Source organism: Tribolium madens, unplaced genomic scaffold, assembly GCF_015345945.1.
Source record: "Tribolium madens isolate multiple individuals breed KSU strain unplaced genomic scaffold, Tmad_KSU_1.1 Scaffold_91;HRSCAF=231;Tcas5.2_LG7, whole genome shotgun sequence".
NCBI lineage: Eukaryota > Metazoa > Arthropoda > Insecta > Coleoptera > Tenebrionidae > Tribolium > Tribolium madens.
The window spans coordinates 12,738,773-12,759,071 of NW_025401063.1; the positions used below are offsets into that span (position 1 = coordinate 12,738,773).

The 20,299-nt window shown below is 32.9% G+C and overlaps 1 protein-coding gene across 3 annotated transcripts in view; it reads left to right on the plus strand.

Annotated features, from left to right (window-relative positions):
* The window catches only part of LOC123010486 (protein c-ets-1-A), a 95,396-nt gene that overhangs the window by 14,692 nt on the left and 60,405 nt on the right, over positions 1-20,299 (plus strand). For all 3 annotated transcript variants that reach the window (XM_044407405.1, XM_044407404.1, XM_044407406.1), the window contains exon 3: positions 1,821-1,965. In XM_044407405.1, the coding sequence (XP_044263340.1) occupies positions 1,821-1,965 (145 nt within the window). The remainder of the gene's footprint in view (positions 1-1,820; positions 1,966-20,299) is intronic.

Consider the following 20,299-nt stretch of genomic DNA (forward strand, 5'->3'; position numbering starts at 1 on the left):
AATAATTTTATTTTGAAAAACAGTTAAAAAATTTGTTACATTAATAATGATTTATTTTTTCGTCAATGTCATCGTTAATGCATAATTTTCTTCAAGAAATTAAAAAAATTACATTTTTACTTAACCGGCTCCTAAAGGAATTTATTTATCTTGAGTCTACGTCAAGTTTGTAATCCGATAATATATAATCCTGTCTGCTTGCGGTTAGAAGGGTCGACATCGTGGAGGGCATCCACAGCAGGGGCTGGTTTATTGAAGCGTCATTTTCACTTTGTTCGGCTGTACACAATTAGGTACCTATCAAAAGTATATACTGACGTTGATATAATTGATACTCGTAACAGGTACAAACATAGTATGGAATAATGATGTTGGAGACTTGATAATGTGTTCACATTTTACACAATACTCAACTTTATATTCGTTGAAATCTCATTTCCATCACAATCAAGAACTTTGCTTCAGTCGAAAATAAACTTGATAGCGATAAAAAATGATAAAAATTAATTGCTTTTTCGTAGCCTTAAATTCTCTTCAGAATTAATTGTTAATGACAAAAATAATGATTGTTTTAATAAAACTTCGGGGTGCTGGAAGAATTTATTTTAACTTAAATTTTACAATCAAATGCATAATGTTTGTCATTTTTAGTAATATCACTGTTAACATCAAATAAAAGTAAAATTACTTAAAATCAAATTAAAGAGTTTAGTACCGAGATGACAAATTTGATTACTTGCTTTATGCTTTGTTAGCTTTTAACGTTTGGTGAGTTTAGTATCCTTTTAATCTCCATTGTTGATCATGTTCGTGAAAATGTCTGACAAATTTTTATTTAGTATTTTTTTATAGTGTTTGATAGTAACGTTTGATATCTAAATTTATAACTGCACTTTATTTTTATAGTTCACAGACGTGAAAATTTTTATCTAGAGTCTGGAGGTGACGAATGAATGAATTAATTAAGTTCATTCGGTTTTATTCAGTAATGTCTAAATTTTGGCATGGATATGAAAACTTTGTAGTGTTAATTAATTCATGATACAAGAACATTGGTTTACAGTTTTGTCTCTTTTCGAATTAACTAGATTCGTTTCCAGCTTTTAAATGAATCCCGTTCCCATTTCGCACTTCTCGGAAACTAAAGTGATTAGAGAGGTCACGTTCTTTGTTCAGAAATAGCGTTCAGTTTCTTCGAAATCCATCTCGCGAAGAATTGATTGTGGGTTGGTGTATCATTAGAGCAGTTTATGCCTCCTTCCCGTAGTAAATCCTTTGTCACCTGAACATTGAGCTCGCCCGTGCACAACTCTATCATAATAACGGTGCACTGTCTAGAAATAGCCTTGGCTGAACTTGAGCCAGGAATCGCAATGGCCATGTTTGGCCTCTGCAGCCGTTAACTCCAACAAGAGCACATCTGGCAAAAATCACACAATCGAAACGACTCGATAGATCATGTCAATCTTCGCGAGTTCTAAACCCAATTTTACACCAACCAACATCTTGACTAATCCGCCGAATCTGGGTTAGGGGAGGGTGGAACACAGCTATAAATCTCCGGTTAACATCAATGTGGAAATCGCAGCTTATCAGCAAACAGGAGCTGCAATGATCAGCGTTACGCAACGACTTGTTACACGTCCATTCATTCATGTCTAGCAAAGCAAGGCCGCGTGTTCTACTCCTACCAGTTCATTCATAAAACTCTGTTTATTTACTTTCTTCGGCTAATTGTTATTGATGCTACGAATGTGACGGTTATGCAACCAGTTAAACACGAATAGACAGCTAGTTTAACGCTTTGGGGGTGGTTTCAGAGCGACGATGTGGATTTGGTCACTTTGGGAACGATGAAAACGGAGCTGGTGGACGACAACGATGAGGCCCAAACGCCCCAATCGCTGTGCTCCATCCAGAAGGTCCCTTCCATCAGCGACCTGTCCGATCCAGAGGCTTCACTCGGTAAGTAAGAAGACTCGAAGAAATTAAATTAATTAGGTCTTTCACAATATTCTTCATCTCTATTCCACATGATGCGGTTTAATTAATGTCAGTGGCGGGGCTTACGCATTTCGCATTAATGAGGATGTTGCCGTTTATACTATTTAGCATTTGTGGTTACATAAGTGCCAGACGTTGATGATTCAAACGCAAATAACAATGATAAAAATTCCGGTTGTGCCAGATTCCAGGAGTTAACAAAGACATAGTTGGATATTGCAATAAATGTGGGGGTCGAGGCAGTACATTGGAACCTGTTTTATATCCTGTTGCCGGCTTAATTGTAAAGGATCGAGTTTAGCTTCTTTTTTTGGTAATTAAACCAACGAATCTGTATCGGTTCCAAGTACTTCCGGTTTAGGACAGGTCGAGGTTCTGGGAATGTCTCTCGAATTGAGTTGACACACCTACGCATCTGCTAATACTGCTTATTTCACTTTTTTATTTTAATTTGATAGCTATGTATACACGTTATCTGAAAATTTACGATTTTATGTTGCAGACAATCTGATAACGAATTTCTTAAGAGCGCATTTTTATTTATTAAAACATAACTATATAACTTTTATAGAAAGCTGTATACAAGTTATAAAAGACTCTTTTCAATTTATTTTGTTCCAAAGGTGCTACAATAAAATACCACTTTTTGTGTTTTTAAATTAATTTTAGAATTTTTTCGTTTCCAAAAATTTTGTTATATTCTATTCTTAAAAAATATACATATACAGGCTGAGTCACCTATAATAAAGACTTTAAACGATTTTCAGACGCAACCCAAAATACATTCTCAGATACCACTATGCGTTAGTTGATATACTGTTTGACATTTTTGCAAAGATATAAACATAGATAGATACCTGTTATAGCTTTGACAGTTTTTATAAATTTGAGTTCTACAGTGTATCTTTGACGGTACAGATTTAGCCAATTAGTTCACCGTTTGGATACAGAGTGTGTCAGAACTCGTGTCCCAGAAAGAAGAAGTAAGATAAGATATCAGGAACATGGAAAAAATGTTAAAAAAAAGTTTAGTAAAGGTACAAAAATTTTGCCAATAAAAGCCACAAATAACATCAGAGTTAAAATTTAGAATACAGCTACCTTGTTTTCTCTCCTAATAGTCTGTAGCAAAAAGACTGGGAACATTTTTATTTTCCAACAGAAGTAAATGTAGTCAAGGTGCAAAATTTAAGCTCTCATAACTTCTAAATTTTTATAGATACATCCTTTGTAACATTTTTCCATGTTCTTGGTATCTAACCTTACATGGCAGTTTTCTCTGGGGCGTGAGTTCTGGCGCACCTGTATATTTTAAATTTAAGGGAAAAAATGTGGAAATGATGACACTGTTTTTAATTATGTCATTAATTAACAACTACTTTGTTTTTTTTTTCAATCAGCAAAAGCCAAGTTATCTGTGAGAATGTATTTTGAATTGCGTCTGAAAATCGGTTAGGATCGGTCTTTATTAAAAATGACTCATCCTGTATCTATATTTTTTTTAGGTTTTTAGTATATTTTGTGTTTGCATTCAAAATAATAAACATTTGAAATGTTTTTTTTTATCATGTTTTTCTAAGATTATTAGACAAATTAATTCAAACTTTCTTTATTAATTTGTTGAGCACAACTTAATTTGTCATATATAAATGATTTGTGTTAGGTAACATTATTGCTTTTACAAAACTCTTTTTATATTTTTTTTATAACAAAAATTTAAAGTTTGATTTTTGATCAGTGCTGTTGTAATGTAGGCCGGAAATTATACATGAGTGTATAACTGGTTGCCTACGTAGGAAGCACTTTAGACACCTGTTGCTTTTTTTAATTGTTTTTAAACGGTTAAAAATCATACTTATGATTGGCGTCCGCGAGAAAGACCGAAAGAGTAATTTTTTGTTTTCGGTCAAAGTCATGAATTTGGCCTATAAATTTAATGGGTTGGAGTGGTAATGGTCAATTGGTCACCCACCGTTGCTGCTAATACAAAGCGACTTCTACATACACGTTTCAAACCCGTTTCGAGTGACCTCAAGAACTCGAGCAGGTGCAATTCAATGACGGATCATTTTATATTATTTAGTTCTTAAGATCGGCTCATCTTCTTTCATATAGTGCGTCAAATAAGGACGCACTGTTTTCGCAGTACCTTAACAAATACTGGTTTCTTCAGTAAGTGGAGATTTACAATCGGGTTTTTTCCCTTCTTTCCCATCGAAAAAACGCTACTCACAAAGATGTGAGATATGCTCGACCATATAAAATTACGAGTTCTCATTATACAGGTATGGAGAGCCAGCGAAAAATTTTAATTTATCGTACCCGCAGAGCAACCAATTAAACTTTGATAAATAACTATATACGATATTGTTATTTTGTGTACATCCTCTGAGGCCAATTAGTAACCAACCTATTATAATATAACCGCCACAAATCAAAAAATTGTGACTTAAGTCGTTCGGCGACATCTCGTGGATAAGTGTCAACAGTTACAAGTTTACTGCGATGATCGTTAAGTGCTGCCCCCTGAGCGATTTTTATCCAACAATTTTAATGTTGCCAGCGAATTTTTCGAATTGTACAAGTGGATGAACTCTAGTCGTCCTTCACTTGTTAATAACAAAATGGAAAAACGAGGAGTATGTTGAGCGCCACCTGCTCCCTTATTCTTGTATCAACTGGCCTTAAGTCACCTTTCCTGTCTTTTTCTGATCCAATGGACGCTTTCCTGGTGCGATAAAGAGAGAAAATGGTCATCTGCTTTGAGAATAATTTTACCTGAACATGGCTGTGTAATAGAAGATAGTAGTGGACTTAGCAGATAGATGATTCCGCCCCAGGCTCAGTTTTTATACTCGGTCAACAACCCAACGCCTTGTCCCTCCGGCCACATATGCTAAACATATCTTTTCCGTATTTTGTGTGTTTTTTATTTTCGCCTCATCCATTATAAGCGCAGCCACAACAATAAAACTAAGAGATCCAGGAAACGACTCTTTGGCGACTTCAAAATCTACCGGATACTTCATTATGAACAGTGGCGACTCGTTTACGAAAAACACATGCTTCGTACCGAAAAAATAAATAATTCAAAAATGGATAATAAAGGGCTCTGATTCTTGACAGTTTCTAAATCTTTGTCGACGTATTTATATTACACTTTTCCGTTTTTTTTAATTTAGGCTACGAGTCGCCTCTGATAAATTAATTGATCTCTCAATTTTTGAGATATTCGGGTTTTGAAGGAGAAAATCGAATAATTACTCGGCCCCCTAATTAATGAAGATGTTGGACGCGAAATTCTCTCTTGTTTGGGTGTTTGCAACGGAAACGGGCTATAAAATCTGTTCGTTCAGGGACTGGAGGGTGGCACCAGATGTGTGTAGAACCTGAAAAGTGCGACACTGATGCCGTCACATCCGGGCAAGGACCGGTAAAATCATTTCATTACGGTGATGGTGGAGATTAAAGACGAGTTGATTAGTATTCAAGTTCGGTGTTTACGCTCAAATTGTGTTTCCGGTCACAGACATCGCCTGTCCCAACAATTAATTCCGCCATTAATCGCGCCCAAGGCGAGGGCTAGTGGAAAATTTTCGTATTTTTTTTCACACACGTTGCATATTTTTTACTAATTTAGGTTTTTTTTCTATCATTTTGGTATTTTTTCGTTATCTAATGTACTACAAAAACAATAGACTATCAAACTAAGAATTTACAGACAAGTTTAAGTCTTAATTAGATAAATTAAATTAAGAAAGATTTCAATTTTTTTAAAGTTTATTATAGTTAACAGTCGCATGCAGTTTTAGTCGTGATTTTCTGCCGAACTTTTTTTTGTATAATTCGAAATGTGTGCTTTAATATTAGCAATAATAGAAAGACAATCGATGTAAATGACAAAATTTCTGATGTAAAATAATAATTTTTTAGTGACGACCAAGATATATTGCCTTCGACGTTATTTACGTATTTAGTGCAATTAAGAACATTATTATGATCGAGGGACTTGTTTGAGGCCTGCTGACCGTATTAAAAAAAATATAATTTTCAAATTCTGAAAATGTTAATATTTGAAAGTTTAAACTATAAAAGCAAAAGTCTGGCTGTTAAAACCTCTTAACAGTCCTGTGTGATGATACTAGGGTGATATTGACAGCTTAACGAATTTAAATTTTTGAATGTTATTTATAGTATACTATAACAACATGGAACGACAAAATAGTATATTAAAGAACAAGTTTTATAAGGGTTGATTTGGCGCACGAATCCCAAGTTAGAAAACGAGCCGTAGACGAGTTTTCTATGGGATGAGTGCGCCAATGCCATTATAAAACGAGTATTTTATACTATTTTTTCTAATTTGCGTCCCCTTTTTTCTTATTTTAATTAAAAAAATATATATTTTTGTCGCTTAGAGAATTTTGTGTTAGTTGGTGTCGGTTGGTAACACTCGGCGCCCACCTGTTTTTTTGAGTCATTTCTGCCGTCTGTCATTAAAAATAAAATTTACAAATTATTAGTTATTAGTGTTACAACATAATAATAATAAATGAAATATGAGAAACAGAATGTAGTTTGCACTCCGCCCGAAATTCGCGAAATTGCCGAAGCAACAACGCAAGCGGCATCCAAAAACTAAATAACCCTAAATTCATTAAACTACAGTGTGCTTTTATAGATAGCCATAAACGACTCCTACTGGAGACGGTAATAAACGTATTATAAACGCAAATTAGAAAAATAATAATTTACGTTATAAGACCGAATGAGAAATGCGAAATGAGTACTGTATTCTCATACAGTAAGCTTTTTTTAGGTTATCGAATATATATCGTAATGTATTTTTTCTACGATCCTAACAGAAAATAAATTTTTCCGTTCTAATTTCAGAAAGGAAAGTGACCAATTACCTCCCTCATCTGTCAAAATTTAATGTAACCTCTCAGACAGGTAAAAAATTTACCTCACTCATAGAAATGGAAAAACATGTTGCTAGAAATTGTTTTAAATTTTTTTTTGCTGAACCGTGGGAAAAATTATATGGATTACACTGGACGAACGTTTCTTTTCGTCCCTGGGTGGTTCCACCTACACTTTTCTCCCTCGTAATTCAAATAACTATTTTTTACGACCCTAAGAGAAAGTAAGTTTTACCACCCTAAGGAAAGTGGCCAATTACCTCCCAAGGAGGTAAAAATTTTACAAGATTTACAAAATATGAAAGATACACTTTTCTCTCTTATAATACAAATAACTAATATTTTATACTATTATTAAAACTATTAAAACTATTATTAAAAATAACAATCTTGCAAGTATTGATTGGTTACACTTACCGATTCTGATACCGTATTGGCTCATTTCTAGGACGCAATATCAAGCCGGGAAGCTTAAGTTTTCATTCAGAATAAATTAATTAAGTATTAATTTTATTTTTGCAACTCAAGATTACAAAAGCACCAAATAATAAATTGAAGGCTTTGACTTTTGTGCGAATTGTACTCAAGTTATACTATACTGGGTGTGTCAGAACTTGCGGTCCAGAGAAATGTCTATCTAATGATACTAATGATCTTGTATAGGTATGTTTTTTTAATAATTATTTAGTAAAGGTACAAAAATTTAGCCAATAGAAGCCACAGATAACATTAAACAGGGTTAGGATACAGCTTCCTTTAAAAATTATTTTTCAAAAGAAATATGTAAACAGAGTCAAAGTGCAAAATTTAAACTTTTATAACTTCGAAATTTTTATACATAGACACAACTCGCCAAGTTTCCATAGCCTACTCTAGTCGAAAACAAAAATGAATGTATATTAGATATAGGTAATTTCTTAATAGAGGGTGATAATAAATTGTCTTATTTTTTCGAAAGTGGTCTACTTATGTAGATGTTTAATTCGTCATTCAAGTTAAACTTACAATGTATTTGAAATTTATGAAGATTGTTTTAGAAACCTAAGCATATTAAAATAGATATGAAGAATCGTATCGTATCCCAGATGCTAGGCTTTCACTTTGTCTAAAAAATCGTTTAATTTCCAGTTTAATGACATTATCATATCAAGTGCTAAGTAGCCAAGTCTTATACATATCACACAAGGAGAATCTTTCAACGAGGCTAATATCGCATTATTATTTTCGTTGCTATAGTTGTTTATACCGATTGCACACACAAATTAGGGTCAATTTTTGCAAATACCAAGGTTAGTGCAACGGTATGATTTTCGAAAGTTTTATTTATAAGAACTACAATCAGTTACATAAGCAGTCATCATAAAAGAACCAACCATACTGAGCCATGATTATAATTGCCTATCATTAGATTATGTAAATCTCAACGACAGCTTTATTACAAGCATAATAAGCACCCGCCTCCGCCACAAATCATCGATTTGATTTACTCAATTCGGTTGCATTTCAGCCGTTCCGCAGTTTTACCGCTCAGTTCCCAGGCCGGAATTAGCATATTAATCGATTTAAAATCCCCGAAAACTGTTAGATGGCGTCGTTGGATGACTTACGATCCGGCTCGTTGGTGGTCACATCATTCTGGAACGGGTTATAGTTCGGTAGCCTCCATACGGGGGCACCCCCCACGTTCAACCGCCCCAGGTGCAACAGGTTCCGTTCTGACGTCACCAGGAGCCACGCGACCGCTTCATTCATGCCTACCCCCACCACGTCCAAGACAGATTTACTCTCCGGTCACGGATCTCCTCCAAGACGGGACACAGAGAGCCTCTTCTTCTGCTGCATCATCCTCGTGAGGTTTCAATTATCATGACACGCTATTAGAGGAGGCTGTCTGCTCGACGAGGTACTTTGTGTTAATTGAGCGGACGATGAACAAATATTAGTCGAACTGGTGAGCAGGATATTGAGAATTGAGGCAGAGAGGCTTGAGTGGATGATAACTCGAAATTCACAGTAGTCAAGAAAGTTGACATGAACACAGGCATAAAATAATATGTTTAATTAAATTGTAAATGTCACGATGAATATGTTTTGGCACAGAAAACATTAAACATACAGAGTTATTCATGAGAGGGGTACTTCTCATTTTTTTCCGCAACACATTATACATATTGCAACAGTTTCTTGATTTTAAATTTTGAATATAATTATGTAACTAAATCCACGTTGGCTATTATTAGTCTTAACGTAAAGAATCAAACGTTGCGACTTGTTTTGTTTTCGTTCACCAATCGACTGGGCGCATGTTTAGAAGCCGCTGTAGACACCTCGAACACCTTTTTTACATTAATTTAACTTGTTAATTTATTTGTTGAATTTTGATTAAACAGGTTATCTGCCAATCTGACATTAAAGTTAGTAACGAAGGTTGTTTTAAATTTGGCGTCAAAGCTATGCACGAAAGTTTAATTGTAAACGAAATATCGTATTGAAAGTTATTAATCTGGCATTTGACACCTCTCTGGCCGTATTAAAAATTGTGGTTTCTTCACAACATACTTATAGTCAACACCAACTACGACGCCAAATACACTCCTTATTTAGAGCCATTGGTATTGTTGGTTGCAGCAAAAACTTTTAGAGTTACCTACCCTTCTCATAAATAACACTGTATACTTAAGTAGCTGAAGTCAAAGTACATACGTGTACATCTTTTTTTTTTAATTTTGGAAACTAGGTAATACAATATATGGTTCTTTCACTTGGGTTTTCATTTTCTTTGTTATTAGCTCATGGCACTATGTAAAAATCACAATGTCAAAATAAAATTCTCAATTTTATTGAAAAAAGATTTTCCTAGCACCCAACTGAACATTTTTTTATTTTTGATTATAAAAGTTACAATTTGTTTCACCAATAGAATAAGTCAATTATGATCACATGGCAAATAAACAAAATTCGGTTCACATTTTGCAAAAAATTCATCTCTCGCGTCGTTTTAACTGAGGATCATAATCATTATGACAATGATTCTGTTATGTAAACATTATTTCTTCCGACTGTATACATAATATGTATAACAATCATTACAAAGATAATAATCGAAAGTAGGAAACAACACGTTAAAATCTGATAAGCGATAACAAATAACAATGATACTACAACATTGCAGCATTATACAGGATCATTTAAAAATATTGAAACTTTAAACTATTATTGGGGCATTAGTTTAATCTGGATGACGAAAATTATTGAAAAATATTTTTGGAGTATTTTTGATTTACCTACTGATCTTTACTAATATTACATTTTTCATTGTCATTATTAAAGTTAATCTGCATTTTTTGAATTTGTTAGTAAAAAAACTATTTAATAATAATTTAGTATAACTATTTAATTGGCCAGAAGTTTGAAAACTTTTAATTATCAGAAATAATAATTATACATTTTTGGTTATTATCGTGTGTATACTTCGGTACGCAGAGACCCTGGAAAACCTCAAAAATAATATAGTTTAATTTAATGTGGAAGCATTTTATCAAGAAAAAGTTTGAAAATTTTACAATTTTGTATATTGTAAATTAATTAACTAATGGAATAATAGCAGTTTATTGATTCTACATCTTTGGGTATAATCTCTAAACGTATACATTTCTTCCAGTGACTGGATCTACAAAATCATTTCTTATAATTAGAACAAATCATAAGTAATTTTGTAATTTAGTTAAATCGTTTTACAAGTTTTTAACACTCATTCTTGGTTCTTGAAAGTGGTATATTTAAGTATGACTTGCTCTTATTTCCCAAGCCCTAAATTGTTTCTATTAGACTGTATTAGAGTCGAATGTAATTTGATATGATAATGTAACTTTCGACACTCCGATCTGAAGATTGGTGTTGTGTTGCATCACCGTTCTCTCCTTAGGCCAAAGTACCTACATTGAGATTTGATGGCTCAATTATACGAATCTAATGGTGAAATACGGGTGTTCTTAAAATAAGCCTTGCTCCGATCTTTCGTTTGGCAACGTTAACCTTCGTCGGTTTTTGGAAAGTTTGCTTTGGAGGTTACGCAACTCCTTTTAAAATTAGGTTACGTGAGAGAAGAGTTTTTGTTGTTTTTGGCGCCGATTTCCTGTTGGTTAATTTCTCGCCGACCGGTTTCGTCTCGTAAATAACAACCACAGAATTGATCAGGTCCTAATTATATTCGGAAAGCAAAAATCGATGGGAAACGTTGCATTTGTACCAAGAGTCCGTTTTTAATTGGTATTTCTGTAAGGTTTAGAAGAAAGGATCGTCCAGGTGAACGTTCTTGCCTCTATGTGTTTTATTTAATTTATTCCACATTTTAGCCGGGCAATAATGCCTCGGTTTATATCATATTTCTCTGTAATTAGTGCCAAGGAATTTATAGTTCTATCAATGCGTAATTGACTTTATTAGCTTAGGAAACAGCGGGAATGTTGCATATCAAATTAAAATAAATGGTTATGGTGCGCGCAAATGGTAAATTATTAAAATACTCGGACATTTTTTACTAATTATCGTTTTTGTTGGGAATCTTTGCGAAATTTCGGATTTTTCAAATGCCTCGTGGCTCAATGAATGGAACGCCGACCGATGATTCCATTCGTTAAAACACCGATCTTGAACATAAAAACATACGCATAAAAGCTGCGCTGAATTCTGTATGCGATAATTACCCACAGGGAACGCTTAAAAATGACCATCGACAAGATCTTATTCTGACAATTAAACGATTCTTTGTCGGTTTTCAGGATTTTCAGTAGTCAAAAGAATTTTTGCGACTATAATGAGAAGTCCGAAAGCTCAATAGCCCGGTCTGTCTGAACCAATAATTAACAGTCGTTCACTACAAAAATTTTCAACGGAAATTGTAGAGAGGGCGTGAGAAATAAAGGGGAATTTGTAGAGTTAATTGTAGATTAATTTGAATATTCGATTTTTACTAATTTAAATATGTAACTAGAGCGAATTATTATTTCATGGGTGCAAAGACATATGAAAGATAGAGATACACACATTTGGTTTCATTGTACGAATATTTTAAGTACTACTTAAGAAAATAAAAAGTAACAAATTTAATAAAAACTTAAAAAAGTTTATAGAAACTTGCTTTGAATGAAAGTTTCTATTAAAAAAATAATTAAATAAGTCATTAAATACAATGTAAATAAATAAATCACTAATTATCGTCTTGACTTGCTCTAATCGCTTCCGTTTGCAACTATCTTTACTAATCAGTCTGTCATAGTGCCACGCTTGCCAACCTTCGATTTTATGAAAAAAAAAAAAAATTAACCAAGAGTTTACTTTCAGAAGTTTAACAGAAAGTGATATTATAAAAAGAAGTCAAAGAATGTGGAAACAAAAATCGACATCTACCTAGATGTCGAACAATGCAATAAAGACCCTCATAATTCAAAAAATTGAAGATTTTAGTTGATCTAAATAAAAATCTTTTTTGGTTATGATTAACCAATTGGCTAATTCATTCATAACATTATAAAGAAATTGAGTAGCAGCCAGACAGATATTTCCACTTAGGTACAGCCATTTGTTAAAATTAAAATTAGTATAAAATTTTTAAGTGTTTGTTTTTTAGTTGAATATAAAGTTAGTTACGATACTTATTCTTCGTTGCATAAGTCGAATCTAGACGCTTACAATGTCTGGTTTCAAGTCTTGAAAGAAAGACAAGAAACATCTTGTTGTCGAAAGAGATCTAAAGGCTGTTCTTAACCGATAAAAGTATTATTGTTAAAATAATCAATCAACTATAATACATACGTATATATCTAGCATATGTTAAGGGTATCCAGAGGAATATTTATGTAAAAATTAAAATTTTTGTAACATTTTAAAAACATTATTTTATTCGAACGTTCATTAATTAGTAGCTTTCAACATATTTAAATTAAGGAGCGAATATTTATTTTTAAGAGACGAATCAGTTTTGGGTTAAATTGAGAAATCAGCTCAGGCGGGTATTGTCACAGTAGAATAATAAATCTAATCACAATAAAAGCAGATCGAAAGTAGAGATCTCTTGGAAAGTGGTTAATATTGTTTTTTCTAACTGACTGACTTAAATGGTTGTTTGATTTTAATGTTAAAATGAGTAGATAATAAGAGGCAAATCTTGGTCGCTATTTATTAAAGCAATATACAATTTTGTCTAAAAGAGATGTTTCTTTATTGATAATTTTTTCATTTGAGTGTTTTGATTCAAATATCAGTTATTCTGCAATTGGAAAATTTCAATCTTTGTTCATTTCCTTCTCCATCTCCTTCGCTTATTCCTAAACATGAAAATCATCTCGTCGAGCTTCTTCTCAATCTTCTATGTATTTACTCAACGCGACCCTCTCGAAGATTTCTCTCTGCGCGACATCCGCCGTTCGAAACGCAACATAATAAACACAAACTTCCTGAACAAATCTAATTTGCAAGCCGATTTCCTAAACACAAAATAACGGTAGTACAAGCGTCGAAAAAACTTTTAAGTTATTCTCAAACGCACCCACATCATAAATCAAGCCGAACCGTGAACGAAACTTGTACATAGACACTGAAACTATTATATAAACACTTATATATCCTGCTGTCTTATTTTTGTCTACCCTGAGGGCATGTAGTAGGTATACTGACCCCGCCATCTTACCTATTCATTCATAGATCGTGGGAAACAGAAGAGAAACCGTTCACCAGTTGAGCAAACCTGTCTTGGCCGAGTTCGCTCTTCTTCAGGTGCACCACAAGGATTATTTTCCTTCTTCGTCGCGGCCCAAGACTGCTGTGTGGAATGGCCCCAAGATACGAACTGCATATATCGTTTTTCTCTCTCACCCGCGCACTTCGGGCCCTCAGGGGCGGCCGTTCTCCGCTCTTAATATAAGATAATCTTTGTTCCGATTATAGTTTATGTTAATTGCGCGTATATTGATTCTGTTATGGAACGAGTCACTGTTATGCGAGCTGATTAGTTCGGTCAAAAATTGCGGAACAGTGGCGTAACCACTTACGCAATTCATTGATTAAAACGTCCTACTAGAGTTGCGAAAAAACTCATTACGACCATACACTTTCATTCATTAATTCTCATCCGCTTTTTGCATTTATTATCGTATTATTATCGCTTTTATTAGAAGAATATTTAAAATTTTGGAAAAATTTTTTTCTCTTAGGGTTATAGGTATCGAACCGAAAGTCTTGTTATCTGCTGATCTTGAATCGTAAATTTTGGAATATTTATCGAGACGTGGCTAGTAATTTTCAAAAGGGGTTGGTTTTACCTTGACATTTTTATTATGTAATGATGTTTATTGTTTGTTTTTTTTTTTATTTCTGAATATTAATTTGTTTATTTAACTGTCATATTTATTTTTCAAGGAGATTTTGAAAGAGGAAGGAAAATTTTCATAAAAAAACACTTCAAATAAAGTTAAGAAAACTAACATATTTTCTTCAAAATATAAATTTTTATTATTTAATTTAAAACTTGTAAATATTAATGAAACACAGGCGGACTCAATCCCAATACCGTTTTCAATTCGAATACAATTCATGGAAACCTAGTAATTGTTTTTGAAGTACATTTATGAAAAAATTCTGGATCTTTTTACTATTGTGTTGTTAATTTTTGCAGTTTACTTGCAAATAAGTCTTTTAAGACGATGGTTTAAAAAAGAGAGTTAGGACTATTTTCGCAAACATTGTAAATGTTTCATGGACAGCTCTTAAAGGGAGAGTTTTTGGTGTTCTAACAGTATTTTTTGCTTTAGTGTAAAGTAAATACACATATTTTTTATTTATTTTTTATAAATTTCAGCACAAATTTTTGGTATTCGACTGTTTTTTAAGTTCAGAAATAATGTGATTGTATGACCGTCTATTTATTTCATTTCTAGAAAGTCTATGATGGAAAAGTTGTTTTGCTGATAGCCATGCAAGATAATTTCTTGCAAACTGCTCTTCGATGTAAACGAGCTCAGCTAGATGAAGCTTGGCGGAAATTATGATATCGCTAATAATTCCGGTAGTGTGAATACTGGTATTGCTTCTGGCTCTTCTAGGATTAGTACCTCTCTGATAAAAATTGAAAGTCTTGCTTCTGTATAACAGCTTGCAAATTGTTGAAATTTGATTGCTTATTAAGTCAGGTAAAAAAATATTAAAATCAATTTGTGTTAATTTTTCATTTTTTTGCTTCAATTGTGGTAAAAGTCCATAAACAAGAGTGTAATTGCGCATTTTGTGCTAAACGGTTTTATTTATTCAATTTATTAACTGAAGGTCTTAACATGATCGTAATTGGCAATTTGTGGTTTCTGCATTACTGCTTCTTGCCGTCCAGGTCGAGAGATTTATAAAAGAGAGTGATCACGAAAGTGAAATGAACCAATTTGTTCAGATTGGTTTTTTGTCTGCAGCGACTTATCGGATCTGAGATGCCTAAATTGAACCATCGTTTTCGTTCGGCGAGTAAATATTTGGGCAATTAGAGACTGGTCCTGTGGTTGTTTTATTGTGCGTTCGGTAGCCCGCATCCCGCTAATTAAGAAGTCGAAATGATTCTGTATTTTTAAGACCTATTCGGACGCGAATTAACATGTACCATATAAATAAAAAGTCCAATTTAGAAGCGGCCTTATCTCGATTCGCCATCACATAATTAAACTTCGCCCTTCTGTTCATATAAAGACCATAAAATAATTTATTCATTGGATGAGCTCGAAATTTGCTTGAGCGTGTTGCACAATTTATTTATTTTTGTATTTGTAGTAGGTGCGAGTATACGGTGTTATTTCTTTTAAAATTGCATTACAAAAATTACTAATTAACACCTCCCTATATCAGACATGGAAGATGTGTTTTTCTTTATTATTAATTTTATAAGCCATTTAAGATCCATACGTACTTTTTCTGTTTTTACAAGTCAAAGTAAGTATGTTGCATTTTTGAAGTGTTATATCTACCACCTAAGATAAGTTGGTACAACATTTTTGTTTGCAAAAATGAAATTTTGAAAGTAATTTGATGGTTCTAAAACCCAACACAGTGATTGTTCGGTCCTTTTGAATGACGCTATATACGTGTGTGGATTGCTCATTTTCGAAATTCTCACGGTAGGTGACGCAATACGCATAATTAAGTCGCTCGAAAACCTATTAAGAGGTATGATTAATGTGGTCAACGAATTAATTTCGTTGGCGCTTTTTGTCTTGTCGGCGCCGAGATTATACCACGCCGAAAACATTCTCTTCCTGTGGAGACACCTTCAACATCCGGTGTCACTTTTTGCTCCCGGAGGATTCGACTTCAGATTATTGAAATTGTGGATAATTTGCAATTCTATCGACGAGTTTAACGTTGTTGCTTAACGGTCGTTAGAAAGAATTAATTGCGCGGTTTTATAAACTTCCTTATAATCTGCTCTCTTCGACGCATGAAATAGGCTTGGACTACTCATGCTTAAAGGTTTTAATTATGCTACTTTGTAGCGGAATTTTATCGTTTCACTTTTACTTGTTCTTCAAAACAATTTTGATAGTCAGAGTTGATCAATGGAGTTTAAATCAAAAAGATCATGGAAGGTTCTTATTAAGTTTTACAAAGTTGTTAAACTTGGTTGCAAAAAAAAAGACTAAAGCCGGTATGTAAGTTTGATGTTTGATACAATTACTGTTTTAAATTAGTAGGTACATTTATTTTTTCTTGATTATTATTTACCTATATGTTATAAGTAATATTATATTTTTTTATTATTTATGGATTTTAAAATTTGATCTTTATTGACTTTATTAGTTACCTATCTAGAAATAAAAGTTTTGAAAATTGGGAAGTTTATTTTTAATATAATTTTACTCAAACAATAACTGAATTTTTTAATAATTAATCTTTATGTTTTTATTAGTTTTTGTGTGGTAAATTTTTAAAGAGTGTGTTTAGGTATATTGTAACCCTTTACTAAAAAATACTTGGACTTGAAATGAATTTTAGGTGATGTAATGTATAGACAATTTTTTTAATATATATTTTAACATTTAAAGGTCAATTATAAATTTGAGCGACTTGCTTGGACACTGAATGTTAGGACTTTTTAATTAAAAGTGAAAAATGAAGCTGATTAAAAATTTAGTACACGTATCATGAAATTCCAAGAATGCATTCTGTAAGAGTTCTGTATTGCATACTAATACAAAATAATATTATTTTTGCTTAAGATATAACAAAATAGTTATATACCAAGGGCATAATAAGGAGACAATGGATCGACGTTAAGAGGGCCATAATCGACAATTTTATCCATACTACATTAAATGTTTTATTGTATTTTGGATTGCGTTTTGTTCCTGTCAAATAAGAATTTAATATTTTCACCAAATTTAGTGTAAAAATCGATATCGCTTATAAAGGGCTTACCACGTAAGATAAGGTACCTACCGGGAACATGGAAAAAGTGTTTGAAAAATTTTATTTCTAAGAATTTCGTCATTATGGGGGTTTAAATTTTGCACTTTGACCTATTTATTTCTGTTGGAAAAACAATTTTACATGTGTTTTTTTTCTTCAGGCTAACAGCAGAGGACACAAAAAGGCTGTATACCGAATTGTAATTATATATTTAACATTATTTGTCACTTTTATTGGCAAATTTTTTGTTTCTTTATTGAATAATTATGAAAAAAACATCTACAAGACATCGGTAACAATAGACATAAAAAAGGTTAAATGTCAAAAAATAAATGTTAAAATGCTTTAATTTTTTTAACATTTTTTTCTATGATCTTGGTGTCTATCTTACTTGACATTTTTGTCTGGGGAGCGAGTTATGAAATACCTGTATACTTCAACACTAATAAATAACTGTTTCACGTTTAGTTTATGTTACTAAAATAATGCTTTGAAAGAAATTTATACATTTTATAATTATAATACATGATACATAATGATTCAAGTTTTGTCCACCAAATTTTTAGGGAAAATCGAAATAAAACGTGTTCATATAAATTTCAATGACTTTTGATATTGTCTATGAACCTATATTTACATAAAAATTACATTACATTACATTACACATTAATTTTCTTGGTTGCATTTGCTACATAAAATTTGAAACAAGCATTAAGTACATAAGTAATGATTTTTAAAACACTCAAATTTATTGGATCTAATTTTAAATATGTAACTACTATACTCTTGGAGAATAAATGAGAAAAATAAAAAAAGTTTAAGTATATTTGTTTTCTTTTTAAATTATGTCGTATCTCATTTTTTGCTTTGATTGTTAATGAAATACATAATAAAATTAGGATAAAGCTTTGTTGTGGTTTTATATTAAGAAGCAGTTATTTATCGTCTGAACGCTTCTATTTCTACCGAGGTTTCTACTAAGCCTCTTAGAATAAAAGTTACTATTAATTAAACATTCTTTGTCAGTTTAGCTTTTATGAAGATATCAATTTTATCTGAACGTTATTTTTTATGTCATTCTAATTTTTAAAGCGATCAAGTCACGTCAATATAAATTTATATTTTTTAATTAATAATATTATTACACATAGATAATTAGGGAAACATACTAAAAAAAGTTTGTGTAAGATGTAGGTATGAATATTATAATTAATGATTTTTACAGCAGCGCGATCAATAACTACTCTACACCTTCAAATTAAAAATACTGCATACAGGAATAATCGAAGACGACCTGACGACCACTATACTATTTACGTGGGACTCTATCAGTTCACACACTTGATTTAGAAACGGCGCTTCTTTATCAGATGATCAGTAAAGAAATTAAAAAAATCGTACGCATTTAAATAGCACTTAATAATTATACCGAACCGTTTAATGGTACATGTAAATTAGTACCTGGCGATATTTTTGACATATTTAATGCAACCAGTCGAATAAAATCCTGCATTTTAATGGTTGTGGTGAAGGTCCGCTCCGGGGCCAAAAGGGTGAGTCTGCCACCTGATTTACTATGCCACTAATCACCCCTTTAATATCGGCTCGATCTCGGACTAATATTTACATTCGGGCCGGAATTAATACGTGCATTATTAAATATCAGCGTGATTGCGACACCAGTGGCGGCGTTGAAGGGTAAGTAGTGTACGAACCGTTTTCATGGAATTTGATTGAGAAGTTTGTGTTTGTCATATCGCATTGTCTGAAATTAGAATGAGTGAAATTAATCGTTCTTTGCATAGTGGTACCTACTAACGCATTCGTAACTGAAATATCTTAACCACTTCCTTCCGATTCGGGACAACCCTGATAAATTCGTTTCGTTGATAAGAATTAGGTTTTCTTTTGATTTTTAATTTCCTGTTTCTCGACGCAGTTTGAATTTAGGTCTGTTGTGAGTGTTGAATTCTTCAACAATCATTGACCATCGCTTAGCCTGCGCTTATCTGCAAGACTAAACGGGATGTCCTGTAGCTCTGTTCGAGACTGATAAGGACAAACCGGCGATAAGGCGTCGCGTTTATCGGTATGTCTGTTTTAATTGATTCTTTTCGCTTGGCTCTACTTACCTATCCTTGCCTGAAATTGCATATTGTTCTCTTTGTTGCGCACAGGTATTTCCGGTCATAGTTCATTGTCGATTCGTTTCGATGGCGGTTCGCTGACGATTCTCTCTTTTTTTACTCTGTCTTTCTCCTTGCACAAGTTGACGTGAATGCTTGCTTGGGTTGTCGCAGCATGATTCATGACTCGGAGACTCATCCAACTGTTGCCAAGATCGCGGGTTAAAGGTCGCAGCGAGGCGGAGCGACATTATCCAATGAACGTTTTCTGTATTATTCAGACGGTTTATGGGTCATGACAATGAAGAGCGGTCGCAAATTTACAATGATGCACCGCCATAGCTTTTTTGCCAGGGTCGGATTTCAGGGTCGAGCCTTTTACTTAAAAAAAAGAGATTTTCTGCATTAGTTATGTGTACATATTTGCAGTCAGAGGTTTAAATCTCCACTTTCCTATTATATTTTATATTATGGAATAAAGTCAGTAAGCAGTTGGTAATTAATTATATGTTTCCGTTCACCTAATTCCCAGCCTGTTCGCGACAAAAATGTTGCTTTCAGTTTCACTACTCTCTGAGCTTTTTGCAGTTACTAATGCCTTAAGGGTTTAAGGAAATTGAGATAATAACTGCATGTATTTAATAAGAATTACTTACTCATATTTTTTTACGTGAACCTACGTACGACAATTACTTAAGCACTCTTAAGTTTTTAAATATTTAAATTTTGACTTATTACTTATACAAAAATTAATTTTTACAAGAGTTTACTATTAACTGTGTACTTATTTACTTTAAATGGTTTTAT